Here is a 20204-nt window from a genome sequence, read left to right as displayed (position 1 = left end):
TTTTGCACGGGTGTAATCCATCTATAGGCTTGATCTTTTGGCAAGTAACCGAAAGAAATGTGCCCTTTGATCAGGCATACAAACTGCTTGATAATTCTGTGCCTGAAACGTATTTGGAGGCGTGCATGAAATATTGATTACAAGATATGTTGCCACACGCGAGACACAAACAACATATTCGACACGCACTAAGCCCCTGTCCGATTTCGAAACCTTATTGTCATTGCATATGCTCAGGAACAGTCTATATAAAGCTATCTTTGATGGATAATACTGAATACCACCCTTGGGAGATTACTTCCTTGCTTAAAAGTCATGATATACTCGTACCAAAAATCTCTACAAAGCTTTTAATCAGCCTGTTTGTGATTTCAATCCAGGTGACACAGCAATTTCACATGCTTAATTGAATTCCTTGCGATATGAACATATCCAGAGCTTCGCCGTGTCGTCACTTTTGTGTAGGAAATTGCTTTATTGCATGTACTTACTCCTCCTTTTTAATCGTCTCATATATTTTACTTGTTTCTTTCCTCACTTTTCTTTTTGTTACCCCTTTCTTTCTGATTAGAAAATATACCAAATGTAAGTGTGATAAGCAACTATGTTATGATTTGCAGCCAACACATGCATCGGCAGGACTATTGAAGAGGTTGAAGCTCCAGTTGATCAAATCACACCACCTCATTCCAACTCCAACAAAGACTCCATCTCCACTACAAACTGGGATCAAGACACCTTGACTATTCCACGTCTTCAGATTGTGGATGAAAATCAAAAGTTCACGTAAGCAACGCACATTATCGCATATGCTAGGCATAGATGCTAATACGGATACAAAGCGATGATCTACCAAACTATCTTTCAAAGTGGCACTTGGGCGAAGCAGGATTCAAATACAACGTAGTTGCCGTGTTCGGTTCTCAGAGCACAGGTAAAAGCACCTTGCTTAACGGCCTATTTGGCACCTCGTTCGATGTGATGGATGAGAACCAAAGAAGCCAAACAACCAAAGGTATCTGGATGTCTCGTGGCAGAGGTATGCATGTGCTTGTAATGGATGTAGAGGGCACAGACGGTCGTGAACGCGGTGAAGATCAAGACTTTGAGCGCAAATCAGCCTTGTTTTCCATGGCTACCAGTGAAGTGATCATTCTCAATTTATGGGAACATCAAGTGGGTCTCTACCAAGGTGCAAACATGGGGTTACTAAAGACCGTATTTGAAGTGAATCTGCAGTTATTTCAGACACAAAAGAGGTTAGTATCTGCTGAAACTTGCTGAAACCATGCAAATATTGACGTGTTTGGATCTTGCAGCAAGGAAAAGACACTCTTGTTGATTGTGATTAGAGACCATGTTGGGTCTACACCATTGGCTAACTTGGCAAAGACACTGCAATCTGATTTGGAGAAAATATGGGTTGGTTTATCAAAGGTAACTTATGCCATATCAAGCCGAATGGCATTCAGTGCTAATATTTTGTAGCCTGAAGGTCTTGAAGATTGCAAAATTCATGATTACTTTGACTTCATGTACACTGGATTACCTCACAAAGTGCTCTTGCCTGAGAAATTCAATGAAGAAGTAGCCAAGCTGCGTACCAGGTACCTTTCCGTGGCTGAAAATAAGCGATTCGAATGATCTAACGGCGATGCATAGATTCAATGACCCTCAAAACCCCGACTTTGTATTTAAGCCAGAGTATCATAAGCGTATTCCTGCTGATGGCTATCATATCTATGCTTCTGGTATTTGGGACAAAGTGCTCACCAACAAAGATTTGGATCTTCCCACACAGCAAGAGTTGCTCGCTCAATACAGATGTGATGAAATCTCCAGTGTAAGTTGCATATATCCTAATGCTACGCATTTTCTGATCCACATACAATATTCAGGCTGCATTTGAGGTGTTTTCCAACAAACTTGCTCCTTTCAAACAGCCCATTCTTGAAAAAGCTCAAACCATCGACAACCTCGGTCCACAAATGCTTGAAATTCGACAAGAAGCTGTTGCTGCATTTGACAAAAACGCATCCCGCTATCACCAAGGCGTATATCAAAAGAAGCGAGCAGAAATGTTAACTAAACTGAACATACAGCTCAATGTATTGTTTGTTGGACAGCTGAAGAATTTACACAAGAAGGCAGTCGTTATGTTTGATGAGAATCTCAAGGCTGAATTGAAGAGACCAAATTACAATTTCGCAGTTGCTGTGGAAAACTGTTTGAAGGCTGCAACTGACTATTTTTTGACAGGTGCTAAAGGTTTGTGTGCATTATAACGAAGGCTGAACATGAAGGCTGATAGTACTTACTGTGAGTAGCTATCTTGTTGCCTGAAACTGACTGGTCTTACGACAGTGAATATGCTTCTCTTGAAGAAGAGTTCACTGAAGTGTCTACAAAGGCCCGTACGGACGAATTCAGAAAGATGACCAAATCTCTGACAGTAAGTTGCTTTGTGAGCTCACTAGGAATGCTCTAACATCCATAAATATAGAAACAAGTCGAGAATGAGCTTTCTGAGCCTATTACATTGGCATTGAACAACCCAGGGCCCAACCCATGGCACAAGATCCTCCAAGCTTATTCAAAAACAGTTGAACATGGCCAAACTACTCTCAACAAGATTGCTGAAAGTAAGTATAGTTGGAAAAGATTCTTGCACAAACGTTCAAATAGCAAACCGCACAGGTTTCAACTCGTCTGATGCCGAGATACAAGAGTCAATCGCTGACCTCAGACTGCAAGCATGGATTGTGCTTCGTAAGAAAGTGGACGAAGAGCTTGCTGATACAATGCTTCTGTTGAAGCTTCGCTCAAGGTTTGAAGAAAAGTTTAGATATGACGACCATGGACTTCCCCGAGTTTGGAAACCAGAAGATGATATTGACACTTTTTTCAAGAGAGCGAAAGAAGATGTAAGCTCAACATTGTTTGCAACCTAAACAGTTACTGATTTATTCGACTGATAGACATTGACACTCATCGCTTTATTTGCTAAAATCAATTTGAAAGATGACCCAGACTTCAAGGTTGAATCGGATGATGAAGATTTCGATTTCGAACAATCACTCATCGTCCTAAGTGAAGCCAAGCAAATCGACATTTCCAATCGTTTCAAGAGAGAATCTGATGCATTTTATCTGGAAGCCAAACGATCTGTCGTTTCAACAACTGCTAAAATCCCTACCTGGGCAATTGCAGCCATGGTATTTTTGGGTTGGAACGAGTTTATGACAGTTATCAGAAACCCATTGTATATGATCTTGTTTGTATTGTGCATCACTTTTGGTTATGTCATCTTCGCTTTGAATTTGTGGGGTCCATTGGAACGTATTATATCAACTGTTGTCGGCGAGGCAACAAGAATTGCAAAGGAGTGCATTGCAGAAGGTGTAGAAATCGCAAAAGAACAAACACATCATCAACAGCAAGGCAAAAACAGCAGTAAAATAAACGAAAAGAAGGATCAGTAGATTAAAGATACATAAATAGCCTGGTAAAAAATAAACAGTAGAGGATATTTTTCGTAGCAAAACTGAATTTCTACGTACTAACGCTTACTGGTACTATCAAATTTTCATTCTCTTTGCAAAATATCTACGACGAAATATCAATTCTTTTTGAGAGGTGTTGTCTTTAAGCAAGCTGAATTGAATTCTGTAGTTCATGTCATATCAAATAATTAGTCAATGTATCATTGAAATGCAGATCGTCAAAAGGCAACAAGTAAAAGCATTCCCACAAAGAGAATTGAAAACGAAACAAAAGCTACTAAGCTTGAAGCTCTCGTTCAATTAGTAAAATCTAGCGGTACGGCTCTTTGAAATTTAATCATTTCTACTATTTTTCCTTATTACTCATCGACGTCGTTCTCAGTAACCTTTAAGTCAAACACGCCTCAGCCAAGCAGGATACCGTCTGGAATTGTTACTGAATTTGCACCTAACACTTCATCCCCCCAAGGAAGCTAACCGCAAGGAACTCGGATGCCACAGCATTCGAAATGATAATCTGACCAATACTGACATGTTCTACAAACTATTACATAGCAATTGAAATTTAATGATTTTACAAAGTAAAACGTAAAGCAATGGTAGATTACTGTCAATAGAATCAACGTGTCTTAATTGTATGTAAAATGAAAAGATCCTGTATTTCAGTAAAAAGAGAAGGGTCTTTACACATTTGAATTTAGCTTAAAGCGTTAGTGATGATAGAATGCAATAGGTGCTGCTATTGCGACGTCCGGTAAATGTTGTTGACGTTTGATTAGAGAGATAGTAAATTCAAAAGCAACGGCTACAATTGTGGAATACATCCACTATGATCTGCATTCCGACAGTTCATCCAGTTACCAGATTTAGATATAAACTGTATGTACACTGGATTAGATGTACGATATCGATTTATACTATAAGAAGATATGGACTTCAGATACGCGAGTACTATAAGATTCATACTATATAAGATATAGGTTGTAGTTGGCACCACGGCCATGGATGGCGCGATAGGCTTATACTTGTATTCCGACATTGACTTCGGATGTTTGCCATATCTGGATAAACACCAAGATTAATGCAATATGAGCTTGTTGCTTCAGATATGCACTTTATTATAATCCACGCCGTAAGACACATGCTTATATCCATGATACTATTAGCTACAGATACTTTATGTACTACAGACTTGTACTATATATGAGACATGCTATAGACATGCATATGATATGCTATAGACATGCCATATATCCAGATACATGCTAAAGATGTATGTTTAGCGATATACACTCAGATATATACTATTAATATAGACTAAGTAGACTGTACCTATTGGATACATGCTACTAGATCGATATTAATTATCCTTATAGAAAGGATAGATCAGGGTACTTTGGATGAGAGTCTAATTATTCATCCAGGCAAAGCTAAATCATGATTAGCTTGCTAGAGTTGTCTTTTAGCATAATTCGACATTAGTTGATCTGAGTTGACTTATTTGTCAATCTAATCAATAGAACTTTTATCCATTGTTATAGTATATAAGAAGAATCATCTACCTGGCCAGTAGAGATACTTCAGTTTACTTTACACCTGTCAGTTTGATAATAAAACATACCTTTATTAAGTTGACTTTACTGTTTTTTTTCATTCTTTTTTTCTGTGAGTTTTAGTCTATAAAACCTCAAATTCCACAGCTACAAATAATAGTCCTTTTATTCTTTGTGCTTAACATATATAAAAGAACTTAAATTGTAATTGTTAGATACCCTTTTATTACAAAAACAATATAATGTTAAATGACAGATCAATAGAAGAGCAACTAGCTGGAATCCTTCGTTGCTTCAACCTCCGAGCCAATCAGATTGCCTGAAAACTCCGCTGACCTAAAAAAAATTTTGCGAGGGTTTCCCCTTGTTTTGATGTGAGGCAAAATTTTAAGCGCCGCTATAATAGCAATATAGCAGATGCTATCATCAAACTTCCCCCAGGCGTTAGAGCATGCCTTACTTACACCACCTAGCTTTAAATTCTGGCATTGAGACCCTCAATCATCACTAAAGTAAGTAGTGATAACCAATTGGAGGCAGCCTATCCACCTCCGAGTCTCGGATAGAGTCATGTTGAGCTTCAGGGATAGGCACATCCACACAACGTAAAAAAGGTATGCTTCAAAGAAACATAATAGAAGAAAGAAATGAAAGAACAGAACATACTACTGTACTATAGACGTATAGTAGTATGTATGCAGAAAAGAAACACTCACACAAAAAAGTGAGTCAAAAGAAAAGCATAACAACAAATACAACATCAAAGATGTTCAGAACGGCTCGCTGTTGTTGCAACAGAAATGCATACATGAGCAACGTGCATGATAATAGTCGGATGTAAAGCAACACAAACACGCACAGTTGCAGGAGCAACAGCAGTATTATAAGTGTGTAATGCAACATAATGACTAATGTTGTTTCATGTGAAGCGACAGAGGCAACACAAACAACAATCCACGACCATATAACAAAGTAGTATTACAACGGCAATACAGATATATAGTAGCACATCATGCTTGTTGTTCATACATAAGAAGCAACAACATTGCAGGCATCCGTTGAGCTGATCATATCACAGCCAACAAAAGAAAAAAAAAGCGCAACAAAGCAAACATTACGAATGCATTATCACGAGAAAGGAAGCAGTAATACAAACGTCCAGAGAAGTTTTATATCATTGCGACCACAAGAAAAAAAGGATACTTACCACTTACCACAACCACGGATAGACCAGAAGAATATAAGCAATCATCAGAGATAGACCAGAAAACGAGCAGACACCAGATACAGTAGACCAGAACAGACCATATTAGCAGCAGCAGCAGCAGCAGCAACACCAGCACCATAGAAAAACTAAAGAATGAACGCCATCAGCAGAGAGCAGACAAAGACCAAAGAAGTTACTTACCACTTCTCACCACCACAGACAAACCAGGAGAGTACAGGCAATCACCAGAGATAGACCAGAGAACAAGTATACAGCAAACACAGTAGACCAGTAAGGACCATATTAGCAGCAGCAGCAGCAACATCAGTAGCAATAACAGCAGCAACGCCAGTAGTAGCAATAACAGCAGTTTAGAAAAACCCAAGAACGAACGACACCAGATACCAGACAAAGATTAAAGAAGCAACTGCCAGAGATACAGACCAAAGAAGCAGCTACCGGACATAATAAACCAAAGAAGCAGACAGCAGAGATAGCAGAGAAGTAATGGAATCAGCACCCACATCAAACAGTCAAAAAAATTAGCGAAACCTAATAAACAAATCCGATTAGTGCTAATTATACGTCTTCTAGTGCTCGTTATTGCATGGTACCTACTATATTTCACTTCAAAGAAGCAGTAACAAGTCTTTCTGACAGTGCAAGACAGTGTTATCAGAAGCTAGAGTGTTATTATCAACCAAACGGTTTCCAAAACGACCATGGTTTGATGCTAAACGCGTTTTGCAAAAGGGAAAAAAAATAAGGGTATGGAAAAAGGAGAGGTCACCTTGTCAGACGTCACTGCCTGTAGATTTAGTCTCAGTAGTGTATTATAGCAGCAGTAATTGCGGCCATTTAATTTGAAATTGTGCAGTGGTATTTTCGTGTTCAAACTTGACTTGATTTGACATCCTTTGAACGTTTTTATCGAATTTAACAATGAAAACTGTCGTTGTCACATCCAAATTCCTAATACATTTTTGGATATCCAAAGCCGCATCGAATGATGCTAATTTCATTCAGCTTCTAAACCGAAAATAATGAGAAAATTCCAAAAATACGAAAACAGGTTTTCTGTGAATATGTCAAATTCTAGCATATAAAAGTCTCATATAAACAGCTTCTAGTGTTGCATTTCATCTTTACGATAAATTTGATCTAATATGTATCATAGAAAAAGTCATCATTTTTGGAGTGAAAAACGCGATCGTTTGATTTTTGAGAAATTTCCCTTGCTAATACGCATGAAAAAAATGATGATTTCTATGCATTTGCAACGACCCAAAAAAATTGAGATAAAGCATCAGGAAGTAAAGCGTGGCCAAAAGGAGGCGTGTGGTGCTATTCCGAGCGCTCAAAACGCTTTATGGCATGAGTTATTCGTGCTTGAAAATGGCTAGGTTTGAACAGAATTCGACCTAAAACTGCGGCATAGTGGGTTGTGTTGCCAGTGTTTAGAATAACGAAATATAGACAGAGTAAATACAATTAGAACTTGTTAAGCACAAAGAATAAAAGGATTATTATTTGTAGCTTATAAAAAAATGTTCGATATTATAAAAGCAAGAAAAGACTTATTTGAATAAGATCAGACACAAAAACTAAAGATTTATTGATGAAGACAAGAGTTATTCTATTTATACTAAGTTCTGAATGCCAAAATAGCAATTTATCTTGTACAACGCCTATTACATCTGATGAACCTCAATATTTAGATAGCTGAGATTGATGAATTCGTAATAATAAGTCGATGATAATAATCAGTTGTCAACTGTATCTAAAACGAAAAGCAAAGAGCTTCTTTATTACAGGGCATCTAGCTTGCTTAAATATGGTAGATCCCTGGTCAATGACTACTACGTTGAGATGGTATATAAATAGCAGGCCACTGGGGCCTTATGGATTGTTGGTATAGCTTGTTGAGAGGCCACCTAAGTCGATATGTTTCATGTAGTGTAGGTGGTGTGGAATTTGAGGCTTGATAGACTAAAATTCACGGAAAAAAAAGAATAAAAAACAGTAAAGTCAACTTGATAAAGGTATATTTTATTATCAAACTGACAGGTGTAAAGTAAACTGAAGTCTCTCTACTGGCCAGGTAGATGATCCTTCTTATATACTATAACAATGGATAAAAGTTCTATTAATTAGATTGACAAATAAGTCAACTCAGATCAACTAATGTCTAATCATGCTAAAAGACAACCCCAGCAAGCTAATCATGATTTAGCTCTGTCTGGATGAATAATTAGACTCTCATCCGAAGTACCCTGATCTATCCTTTCTATAAGGATAATTAATATCGATCTAGTAGCATGTATCCGATAGGTACAGTCTTCTTAGTCTATATTAATAGTACATATCTGAGTGTATATCGCTAAGCATACATCTTTAGCATGTATCTGGATATATGGCATGTCTATAGCATATCGTATGCATGTCTATAGCATGTCTCATATATAGTACAAGTCTGTAGTACATAAAGTATCTGTAGCTAGTATCACGGATATAAGCATGTGTCTTATAGCGTGAATCATAAAGTGCACATCTGAAGCAACAAGCTCATATTGCGTTGATCTTGGTGCCTATCCAGATATGGTAAACATCCGTAGTCAATGTCGGAATACAAGTATAAGTCTATAGTGCCATCCATGTCCGTGGTGCCATCTATAGCCTATATCTTATATAGTATGAATCTTATAGTACTAGCGTATCTGAAGTCCATATCTTCTCATGATCATAGTATAAATCGATATCGTACATCTAATCCAGTGTACATACAGTTTATATCTAAATCTGGTAACTGGATGAACTGTCGGAATGCAGATCATAGTGGATGTATTCCACAGGTGGATCTCGATATCTTGACATTGGGGAGATTGAATGTATTGTAGTTCCTGAGGCACCTGTGCACACACAATTGACTGGACTTGTAAACATAGATGTGATGTGATACGATAAACATCATCTATGCTGCTACACTGTAAAAGGTGGCTTGAGGAGAAAGTGAATGTAGCCTAAGATGCATGCTTGTATGCAACAGAGATGCACTTCAATTATCACAGCTTGTCCATGTTGTTGCACAACACAGACATATCTACCCATCAAGAATACCTTTATCTTTACAGACAATTGTAGCCCTTCTGGCACAACAATTGCATTGCATCATCATGATGATCGAGATTAAGCCAAGTGACCAAAGAAAAATACACACGTATCATAACTGTCAGGGTTGAAGGGTGCTCTGATAGTGATTTAGATCTGCAGGATATTATTGACAGGCTAAACACAAACAAGAATATGTTGTGTAACGCCATATCAATGGTATAAAGATCCAAGGATCCACATCAATAAACGTGAGTCTTTCTTCTTCCTACATATTATAGTGGTCCCATTATTCCTGATGAACAATACAAATAAGAAGCGCCAGCTACCAGGAATACCAAACAGCGATTAACCTGGATACCACATACCATTGCACAAACTATATTGGATAAAACCAATATCCAAATCTAATAGTAATAAAGACACTTTTTTATCCATTCAACTAAAAGGCTATAACATCTTCCTGCACACTCTCTATATCTACTTCCATTTATATCTCGATCAGATCTCAGATTGCATATACTACCTCTATGTATTAGCATCTGACAATAACATGAAAGCGCGGTTGGTTAAGTGGTATAATCTTCGCCTGCCACGCGAAGGGCCGGGGTTCGATTCCCCGACCGCGCATTTCTCTTTTGCCTCTCTTGAAGAGAGGCATTTTTTTGTTTTTTGTTTTTGAATGAAAAAGAAGAAATGATGAAGAGGCGTGAAAGGAAAAGCAAGGAATTAACTTTCATCAAAATTGCTGCGAAAAGAGATTTTGAGAACAAAAATTAAGGTTTTTTTTAACATTCGCTTATCAAAGACATGTCTCAGTCATGCTGATAGCATCTGAGATACTGTTACGAATCGTAATATCCACTTTTTCTGTCACTGTATAAAATCATCTATTCTGCTCTTCACCATTAAACAAATAGAATAAATCACATTTGGTATCGCTTAAATTATACACTCTGTCCACAACCCAATCTCGAGTCAAAAATGCCGCATATCAAGCGGGCATGAATTAATGGCCCAGATCAGCGCTGCAATGCCTTGCGTATCTTATACCCAAAAGGACAACCATGTATCAACCCCTACATCTTAAATACATGAAATAAAATTACATGAGCAGATCGTATGAAACTATATGCATTAACCCTTGGAAATTAAGTAAGCTATTCCTCGTTCATCGAAAGATATTAGTACAGAAATATTATCAAATCTCAATTCAATCCTCTTTAAAGAATAGCAAAATAGTATAAAATGCATAACTCTCAAAATCAATTAATAAAATCATCTTATACTTTACCAATATTCCAATACATATCTTTTGTAAAGCTCATTAGCTGTTATATTTACTTCTTATACTAAACATCTGTTATTTGTAAGATCCCTTGTATTTCCCATATTATAATCGATTCATTATAAACTCTTTATATACAACTCTGTATAACTTTCTATTTTCTACTTTTTCCTCTGTTTATTTTTTTTATTCTAGTTGGACAACTATAAACCTGGTGCTCGTTTGATAGTTAGATCTGCTTTGGCTAATTTACTATCTCTATTCAAACTTTTTTACCAAAACTATACACACTACTACCGGCTCGCCCGTAACAATATATCAAGTTGTTGTAAATGAATTGAATACAGTATAGAATGACCACATGCACCAGCCGCTGAAGTTTGCATTGGTGAGCGTTCATAATCGTGATAAAAAACCGTATTTGAGCACAATAACAATGTGGATGGTTGATTTTGGAATGGCATTCCTGGATGAAAATGATGCCTGACAAAACTCTCGGTTTAAAAGGCTATTGTATATAGTTTCTGTTGTTGTAATGACAGGCGATATTGCAAGTTGCTTAATCTTCACGCTCCAAATACAACAAACATTATAAAAGTAGCCACTTTCTGGGAATGCAAGAACAACATTCTGTTTCTTATTTCACGAAATACCATGGTTCGTGCATTATCGCTGCTTTTGTCAGTCTTGCTTGTATCATCCACTACCCTCGTTGGTGCATTGGATGGAAGAAGTCGTTTGTTCTTTAGAGATGTGCTAGAGGATTTTGATGAATGTAAAGGCGTCAGTTGGGAAAATGACATGGTAAATTAACCTATTTGAAATAAATGAAGGCAAACCTAAATCTATATTGTAGTTGGCCCGATTTACTGGTATCTTCTTTGGCGATTTCTATACCGGTGGTTCTCAAGATATCTTGGGCGCTCTTGCTGTTGAAGGCAACATGCACGCTCCTAATTATATTGTGAATACCAACCACGTATGGTATAATATGTATAAATGGGATAGCTAATGGACTTGTGTCAATGTAAATTAGGGATCTGACTGTAGCAACGTCAATTCGCTGGACTCGTACGGTTTAGTCGTAGGTGGCCATATCGATACATTTAACACGCATGTGCATGGAAGCGCCTACATTGCCGGTGGTGGATCGACTGAAGAAATCTTGCAGTTGGATGACGGCTGCTTTGTTACTTCCGAGAAAGATACAGGTATTTTTGACTTTGCTTTGGTCAAGGATTTGCTTCAATTATCTTCTCAAAACTTTGCCAATCATCCTGCTACGGTTATTTTGGAATCTGATGATACTATTACTGAGCTCCGCGATCACCAACTTGCCTTGTATGAAGTCTTTACGTTCCACACTTGCTCAACAGCTTCTTGCAGTGCCGACAGAGATACTGAGTCTGACCCAAACGCCATCTTTTTCAACATTGGTAATTGGAATGGGGTACAAGGCACTGAGCTGAATCCTGCCAAGACCTATGTCTTGAATGTAAGTGCAGATGTCAGGCCCTTCCTTCAGAATCATAACATTACCTTGTAGATTCTTGTTACCAATGGTGGTACATTTGAATTGACATCGAATAACCCAAGGTGTGTTGCATAGAATCAAAAGAGAATGGCGATACTAACTCAAACGCAGTAATGGTTTTAATCCTTGCAATGTCATTCTGAACGTATATCCTGTTGAGGAAAATGGCAATGATATGCCAGCAGGAGAAATTACGTTTTTGCGTAAATCTGCAAGTCAACTTGGTGGTTTTTCTCTGGCTCCTAGAGGTACTTTAGTTGCTTTAAATGTCTTTTATGTTCGCTAGCCTATTTACTTTTATTTTCAAGCTCACATTGTTGATGGTTCCACTGGAAATTTTGCTGGTACCATTTTAGGGTAAAGTAATGAGTCTTGTATATCACATACTAACGAACATGTAACTAACTGATGAACTAAATTAGTCTGGACTATACCTGGGAAAACCTTGGGGCTGGAGTCGAGATATACGCATACGAGAGTGCAGGCGGAAATTGCGATCAATATAAAGGCTGTGTGCCTAATCATGTAACAACCACACCTTCTCCTGTTGTGCCTCCTACGCAAACATCCATCACCGAATCAAGAACCCGTATCTGGCCATTCACAAGATTGCCAACCTTCAAACCCAAACGACCACGGTCACCTATCAAGGCATTATGGTCCCAACTATTGGCGCTACCCTTATAAATGTTGAAAAAAGCACCACGACAGAGACCACCATTATCACCACTAGCGTACCATTAACAACCACTTCGGATATTACTACTGAAATAACTACAAGTGTGCCTGTTACTCTCACATCTGACTCAGAAACCATCACCACATTCAGCGAAACAGCCGAGACCATCACCATCTTGACGACCGAGACAACCAAAGTAGTGACAACCACTGAAACCGAGGTTCTGGAGACCATCTCTGATACCACATGTCTCGAGGACAACACGAATATTGTCACTATTGACTCCACCAAGACAGAGACCTTTGATTCAATTACTGATTTCGTTACAGCGACTGAAGCAGCTCATACCACCACAGTTATAGTGACAATAGACATTTTTATAACGACAGAAACGGACAATATTTTGTCTGTTGCAGAGTACACAACAAGCACAAGAAGACAACTTATGCTGAGGCCTGTCACCAGAACCAAGACTGAATGCAATGGAAACATTTGCGCCACTGCCATTGTTACTGGTGGCATAGAAACTTGCACCGATGAGCCGTATCATGGTCACTACCATGGCCACCATCACGGACCTGGTGAGAAGTGTGAAGAGGGAGGAGACGGTGATGAAGATGAGGAAGATGACGATGAGGAAAAGAAGCACTATCATAAAGAGGGCAAAAAAGAATCATGATAACGAGGAGAAAGATGAAGACGAGGATAGAAGCGACTAGAAACTAGCATATATTTAGGTTATATATAGACATCAATAAAAGAAAGTGTATTCAAGCCAACTGATAGAATAAGCTAAGAATGTCTTTCCCCTATATCATGTATCATGGGTCTATTTCAATTCACACACATACAAAAAGAGCTGATGGATCCATTTTAATGCAGCCACAGTGCGATGACGACTCTACGAAACATAAAAGATTGATGGCTAGTAGCGTATATATACAACGCACCAGAAAAATCACTGATGAAAGCGCACTCTTTTCTCAATACCTTATATTCAAGTTTGAAAGCCTTCCACAAAAGTTGCAGACCAAGGTGCTTACCTATGTAAATCAGGAGGGTCTGAGCCATTTTGCAGCTTGCAGGTCTGTTTGTAAGCAATGGAACATACTGTGTATGCAAATCTTGAGTACTCGAGGCATCAAGGTCTCTTTGACAAGCAAGCGCCAATCCAAGCAATTTTTGCAGCTGTTGAAAAAAGACAACAGAAACTTCAACTCGACCATTCACCAGATTACAGTACGCAGCAAAGTCTACTATATGGATTTCATCGCCATCCTTTGTCACTGCTCAAACCTTAATGCGTTGGATTTAGGTGGACAGAGCTTATTTTACATCAAGTTCTACCAGTTACTTTTACAAGCTGAAAACATAAGACGAGCCAACGATTTACCCTACATTGAAGAGTTCAAGTTTGACGACTCTGATGAGGTGTATTCGTTGGAATCCATGTCGACCAGCAGTGTGATCTGTGCCGACATTGCGGCATTTCGAAGCTCAATCAAGCATTTGCATGTGGTGTTGGACTTTATCAATACTCCTGGATTTTATCGCAACAACTCTACGCTCAAAGATCGTTTATATGACATGCCAAAGCTTCAAAAATCACAGCAAGATAGTCCAACATCTTTCCAGCCGATGTCTTCATCGAGGATATACTGAACAGCCAGCAGCAAAAACTCGAGTCCGTTTCATTGGCGGGCATTGGTATAAATTTAACAAGCAAGCGTGTCTATCGTATCAACCCAGTCGAGAGCCTTCAAAAGCTGGAAATCTACTTGCCCTGTATGGACGTCCAGGTACTGCGATTCATTGAAAAGGCGTCGCCGAACCTTGAAGATCTCAGCTTATTGAGCAACAAGAGCAACCACTTTGAATGGATGACTATCAATGGCGATAATTCTATCCAAACATACACCAACCTTTGGAAATTCAGAGATTACTGTAATTTGGTGGCAACCGTTCTTGTCAGTCTCTCTGATGAATTCTTTACTGTGTTTGCTCATATTCATCAAGAGCTGTTTGAAGAGATTGATTACATTTGGGATGTGTTTGATCAAGACGATGATGAGGACAGTTTCGACTTTAACGACGATAGTTCTAGCTACGATGACGACGGTAATGATGATGATGATGATGATGATGATGAAGAGTATGGCTTGATTGACCTTGTTGGCTAGTAAACCCATCTTTCTCCCTTGTCTTATAACATTAGTTTCAAAAAATTGACACACACTAATCTATTTCTCTATAAATTCGTATTGTTGCTAAATTCATATTGCTTGCTTTTAGCTAATAAGCGCATTTTCCACAGTCGTTCCATTACGTTTTTCATGTACTCATCTGATGATCCCCCCCCCCCTGGAGGTTTTGCAATGGTAAGCTAATGACTGAGAGAGAAACAATTTGTTTACCAGAGAATCTCCTAAACAAGAATACAATGTGTGTGTGTGTGTGTTGAGGATGTTTGTCACACTATTTCCTTTATGCAAACGGTAGTGCTATCTCTATGTATAGTTCATCAAGAATGACTCATGTGTGCGTAGATCATATATACCAAGCTAAATGCTCGCAATGTCACGTTGTTGTGTATCCTATCGTCATGATGCCATCCGAATTATCTCTTGTCATACAAATAGAGCTTACGGAGAAAAAAAGGACGTCTGAATTAGTGATGCTTGGGTTGTATCAAAATAGTCAATTAGGAAATTTTGAATCTTGAGCTTTTGAATTAGAACACACCTCATTGTTGCATCACATTTATAGTACACATTTATATAAACTCTTTCTTCTCATCTTGTCTTTTTTTTCTTCTTTTCATTAAACAATGCCTAGACCATTTGAACCTGTGTTAACTGAAAGAGACCCTTTGATGATCCACCACCACCCTCATTATCCAGCTGCCAATCTCAAACTAGATGGTAAAATAGACTTGTCAAAGCAGCCTTCATTCCTACCTCGACCGGAGCTACAACAGAGATCCCCCGTGCAACCACAGCAACAAGTCAGTTGGGAAATTACGATTGAAAAGTGTATCAAGAGCATTGTCTCTATCAAATCATGCCGTACTCGAGGACTCGATACAGAGCTACCGGGCTCATTTACAGCAACTGGTTTTGTTGTGGACCCTGAACAAGGTATCATTCTCTCCAACCGACATGTCGTCTCTGTATCTCCTATCAAAGCGTATGCCGTGTTGTGCAACTATGAAGAGATTGAATTGACACCCATTTACCGAGATCCTGAGCATGATTTTGGCTTCTTTCGCTATGATCCTTGCAAGGTCAGATTCTTGGATATTCCCGGTATTGACCTATTTCCAAAAGGGGCCAAGGTAGGGCAAGATATCCGTGTTGTAGGGTGAGTATTCATGTGGTCATTCATGTCATTTTGTCATAACAATGACTCATTGCTATTGATACACAGAAACGATGCTGGAGAGAAATTAAGCATTTTATCGGGCACATTGGCGAGATTGGATCGAGATGCGCCTAGTTATGGTCTAGGTGAATACAATGATCTCAATACATTTTACTATCAAGCTGCTTCTAGTACGAGTACAGGATCAAGCGGGAGTCCTGTGCTGGACATTCAAGGGAGAGCTATTGCGCTGAACGCAGGCGGCGCATCAACATCATCGTCCAGCTACTATTTGCCACTCGACCGTGCTCAGCGCGCACTTTCTTTGATTCAGGATGGCAGCAATACAATACCACGTGGTACGATCCAGACCACATTCGAGTATCAATCATACGACGCCCTACTACAACTAGGTCTCAGTCGTCATTTAGAACAACGGCTAAGATCACAATCACAGCAACAACAAAATAAGAATACGGTCAATGAGGGGCTATTGGTGGTCAAGTCAGTGCTATTGGATGGCCCAGCGTATGGTCATTTGGAACCAGGTGACATCTTGTTGACTTGCAATGGAAAACTCCTGCCTCGACTCTTTGTTGATCTAGAGGAACACTTGGACAACTGTATAGAGAGCCAATTAGACATTCATCTGGTCGTGAGTAGAGCAGGAGAGCTCAAAGAAATCACTGTTGCGGTCCAGGATTTGCACGCAATTACACCATGGCGATTTTTGGAATTTGGAGGTGGTGTGCTGAATGATGTATCGTATCAAATGGCAAGATCATATGGAATATCACTAAAGGATCCCGGTGTTTATGTCGGCACTGCAGGCTTCTTGCTGGGAAGTGCGCGTGCTTTAAGGGGTTCCATCATTGTGGGTATCAACAATCGACTAGTGACCTCATTGGATGATTTTGTTGCAGTGGTATCAGAGATTGAGCAAGGAAAGCGAGTGCCCATTCGATTCTATACGTTGGCAAGGCCGATGAAGATGAGGATAATGATCGTTCATATGGATTGGAGGTGGCATAAATTTCAAATGGCCACACGAAATGGTAAGTAGGATGTTGCTTTTGGTTTCATGAATCCATGTATTCATTCTGCGTGTATATTCTAGATGCCACGGGTTACTGGGACTACAAGGTCTTGGAGACACCTCTACATCGCTCCTCTGCAGCCAGTCTGATGCGCAATGATCAGCTGTGCAAACAAGTAGACGATAAACTAGAAGACCCTATCGAGTCACTGAAAAAGAGCATTGTGTCTGTAGATTGTTACCCTCCATTTGTTGTAGATGGCTCCAAGAACCCTCATTCTTACGGTGCGGGTGTAATTGTGTCCCTGAACCCTCCGCTGATTGTGTGTGATCGCGATACAGTACCTATTAGCATTAATGTCATTTCACTCACCTTTGACAATTCGCTCACTATCTCTGCAGACCTCGTATTCCTACATCCCTTTTACAACTTTGCTGTACTGAAATTTGATCCGACACCCGTTATCGAAGCGGGTATCAAGATGAAGGCGGCGACTCTGAATGACCAAGACTTTCAAGTAGGGGATCAGGTTACGTATGTAGGCTTGTCTGGTAAGTATTCCATCACGTGGTATCGTTTGGGATGGCACTAACAGCCATGTTGCATAGGCCGCAGTGATATTGATATCAAAAAGACCACCATTTCAAGTCTAGGAGCCATTCGAACCACTGAGACATCTCCTCCACGCTGGAGAGCTATCAACGTCGAGGCATTCAAAGTGAGCGATGGCACGCTAGCTAGTCAAGGTGGGCTTTTTGCAGATCACACGGGTGGAGTGAGAGCGCTTTGGATGAGCTTCTCCATTGAAAACGCACAACGACAATTGTCAAGCGTGCTAGGTGGATTATCCTCAAGACTGATCATGCCCGTCATCCGCAAGCTGAAATCTGGACAGGCGCCTATCGTGAGAGGACTAGATGTAGAGATTGGTACACTGCAAATATCGCATGCTCGACTTATTGGCGTCTCTCATGACTGGATTACCAAGATAAAAAGCAAGGCAACCGACAAGCAGCCTTCTGTTTTGTACGTTTTGGGCATCACTGACATTTCCAGTCTCTCTGGTCAACAGCTAAAGCCTGGCGATATACTATTGACAATCAACGACACAATCGTGACCAATATCTCGGACATTGGCTACTTTCATGATCAAGAAGCATTGAGATTGGTATGATGGAACTGGCCGTACATTGCCGACGAGATGACTAACCTAGATGATATAGACTATTCTTCGAGATGGACAAGAGCTGAATCTCGTGGTGCCTACTACAAGCTTTGATGGCAAGGAAACTACTGAGGTTATTGGCTGGCAGGGCATGGTCATCCAAGATACGTATGCATCAGCCAAGGAACAAATTCAGAAACAAGTGCCAGAGGGGGTATACCTGTCCTGCTGTCTGTATGGCTCACCTGCTCAAGCTAGCTTAATGCCGGGCATCTGGATCACAGAGGTTGGCCAAACACCAGTAAAGACACTGCAAGAATTCCTGCAAATAGTAGATCCATCCAGCATTGCGATCCGTCAAAGCAAGAAACTACAGAAGGATCAAGTCAAGCAAGGTGTATTTGAAAAGCAGCAAGATGGCCATGCTGCATCACTGCTTGCACTCCCCACTCAAGACGAAATAGAAGACGATAAGCTGAGCCATGATGACAACCACATACAGATCAAGTTTGTGAGAGCAAACAACATGGTGCAAGTGAAAGCCATCAAACTAGACAGACATTACTGGCCAACGTGGCATATCAAAAAGAATGAATCGTCTGCTCTCGGCTGGGATATGACATTTTTGTAAATAAACGCTTGATTTCACTTTATATATACATCTATTTTTTTTTCCGTTTTATTCCAATTCAAGATTACAAGGTAGTTAAATCGACCAAATCAAATCTTCTTGGCTTGGGTTGATCCATGGGAATAGGAAGTGTTGCTTCACGATCATGAACAATGCCGACTAATCTGCGCTTGGGGTGTTGAGCATCTTTGTAGAAACGAACGTATCCAGGTTCAAGTGCATAAAGTGTATGATCTTTACCCATGCCAACCTGTATATCCAGCGTTAAGACATACTCTTCTCAATATACTCTCTATCCACACACTTACATTGTCTCCAGCATGGAATTTGGTGCCTCTTTGACGCACAATAATGTTACCGGGAATCACTTCTTGTCCACCAAATTTCTTGACACCTAATCTTCTACCAGCAGAATCTCTGCCATTACGCGAGGAACCACCTGATTTCTTTGTAGCCCAACGCACTTGGACGGATTCTGTTGTTGTTGATGGGAAGAGGGTTATTATTTACTTGTGCTAGGGGTCCTGTCTGTCACAATTCTACCAACCTGTTGTTGTATTTTGTAAAAGAGGTGTCAGCATGGGTCGAGTTGTAGTTGACCATGCGTTTGTTCTGATGGTTGTTGCACTAAATTGTGTCAATGTGCGGTTCAATAATGACATGCTGGTAATAACGTAGAGGAGAAAAAAAGTTTTGAACCTGGTTTTAATGTTTGAGTTCAATTCAAACGAGGGTGAACATGGCCAGAGAAAAGGTTCAAGGAGTCACATTGGATCCCAGTTCTTTGCTCCCTATAACAGCCCCCACACCCCCCACATTTTGACATGTCCAGTCGAGATGGAGAGTGTCAAGATCATAGAAGAGTGCTTTCAACAAGTACGTGAATTGTTCAAACTGGTCAAAAAGCGTCTTTTGCTCGAAGCATTTGATGAGGTTCCTTTCTAGGAGGCTCTTAGAGTGGAGTAGATGTCAATTTTTGGGATGGCCAGTGTAGATTGACAACTTCATCTGTTGATTGGACAATCAGAACACTACTTCATCGCAATGCATTCCTCCATCACTTTACAGTTGTCTCAACAGAATAATGTATCGTATTCCGAAGCCTTAGCTGGCATCACTATCCAATGCAAATCCTTGCA

The 20204-nt window shown here is 39.7% G+C and overlaps 5 protein-coding genes and 1 non-coding gene across 6 annotated transcripts; 5 read left to right on the top strand and 1 right to left on the bottom strand.

Moving 5' to 3' along the window:
- Positions 1–263: 263 nt before the first annotated feature.
- ATC70_001834 (uncharacterized protein) lies at positions 264–3482 on the top strand (the record flags this gene model as incomplete). Its single annotated transcript, XM_064821224.1, has 12 exons — positions 264–380; positions 572–585; positions 640–786; positions 843–1259; positions 1320–1437; positions 1489–1607; positions 1663–1843; positions 1899–2268; positions 2328–2452; positions 2504–2642; positions 2698–2924; positions 2979–3482. 12 exons carry the CDS (start codon positions 264–266, stop codon positions 3480–3482), a joined length of 2478 nt encoding a protein of 825 aa, XP_064680910.1.
- Positions 3483–9930: 6448 nt separating this feature from the next.
- ATC70_001833 lies at positions 9931–10001 on the top strand. The gene has a single exon. It is a non-coding gene; the product is annotated as a tRNA-Gly (tRNA).
- A 1312-nt stretch (positions 10002–11313) lies between these two features.
- Positions 11314–13551, top strand: ATC70_001832 (uncharacterized protein; the record flags this gene model as incomplete). The annotated part of the gene is made up of 8 exons (XM_064821223.1): positions 11314–11463; positions 11516–11638; positions 11696–12154; positions 12206–12255; positions 12305–12441; positions 12502–12550; positions 12616–12831; positions 12894–13551. The coding sequence occupies 8 exons, from the start codon at positions 11314–11316 to the stop codon at positions 13549–13551; spliced, it is 1842 nt and encodes a 613-aa protein (XP_064680909.1).
- A 437-nt stretch (positions 13552–13988) lies between these two features.
- On the top strand, positions 13989–15052 carry ELO2_1 (Fatty acyl-CoA elongase/Polyunsaturated fatty acid specific elongation enzyme; the record flags this gene model as incomplete). Its single annotated transcript, XM_064821222.1, has 2 exons — positions 13989–14448; positions 14508–15052. The coding sequence occupies 2 exons, from the start codon at positions 13989–13991 to the stop codon at positions 15050–15052; spliced, it is 1005 nt and encodes a 334-aa protein (XP_064680908.1).
- A 647-nt stretch (positions 15053–15699) lies between these two features.
- On the top strand, positions 15700–19065 carry ATC70_001830 (F-box domain-containing protein; the record flags this gene model as incomplete). Its single annotated transcript, XM_064821221.1, has 5 exons — positions 15700–16232; positions 16299–17287; positions 17350–17820; positions 17878–18437; positions 18493–19065. The coding sequence occupies 5 exons, from the start codon at positions 15700–15702 to the stop codon at positions 19063–19065; spliced, it is 3126 nt and encodes a 1041-aa protein (XP_064680907.1).
- A 64-nt stretch (positions 19066–19129) lies between these two features.
- On the bottom strand, positions 19130–19727 carry MCA1_1 (Ca(2+)-dependent cysteine protease; the record flags this gene model as incomplete). Its single annotated transcript, XM_064821220.1, has 3 exons — positions 19130–19315; positions 19374–19540; positions 19613–19727. The coding sequence occupies 3 exons, from the start codon at positions 19725–19727 to the stop codon at positions 19130–19132; spliced, it is 468 nt and encodes a 155-aa protein (XP_064680906.1).
- Positions 19728–20204: the final 477 nt, after the last annotated feature.

Source organism: Mucor velutinosus, assembly GCF_035048745.1.
Source record: "Mucor velutinosus strain NIH1002 chromosome Unknown tig00000093, whole genome shotgun sequence".
Classification (NCBI taxonomy): Eukaryota; Fungi; Mucoromycota; class Mucoromycetes; order Mucorales; family Mucoraceae; genus Mucor; species Mucor velutinosus.
This window is presented reverse-complemented; position numbering and strand designations above follow the sequence as displayed.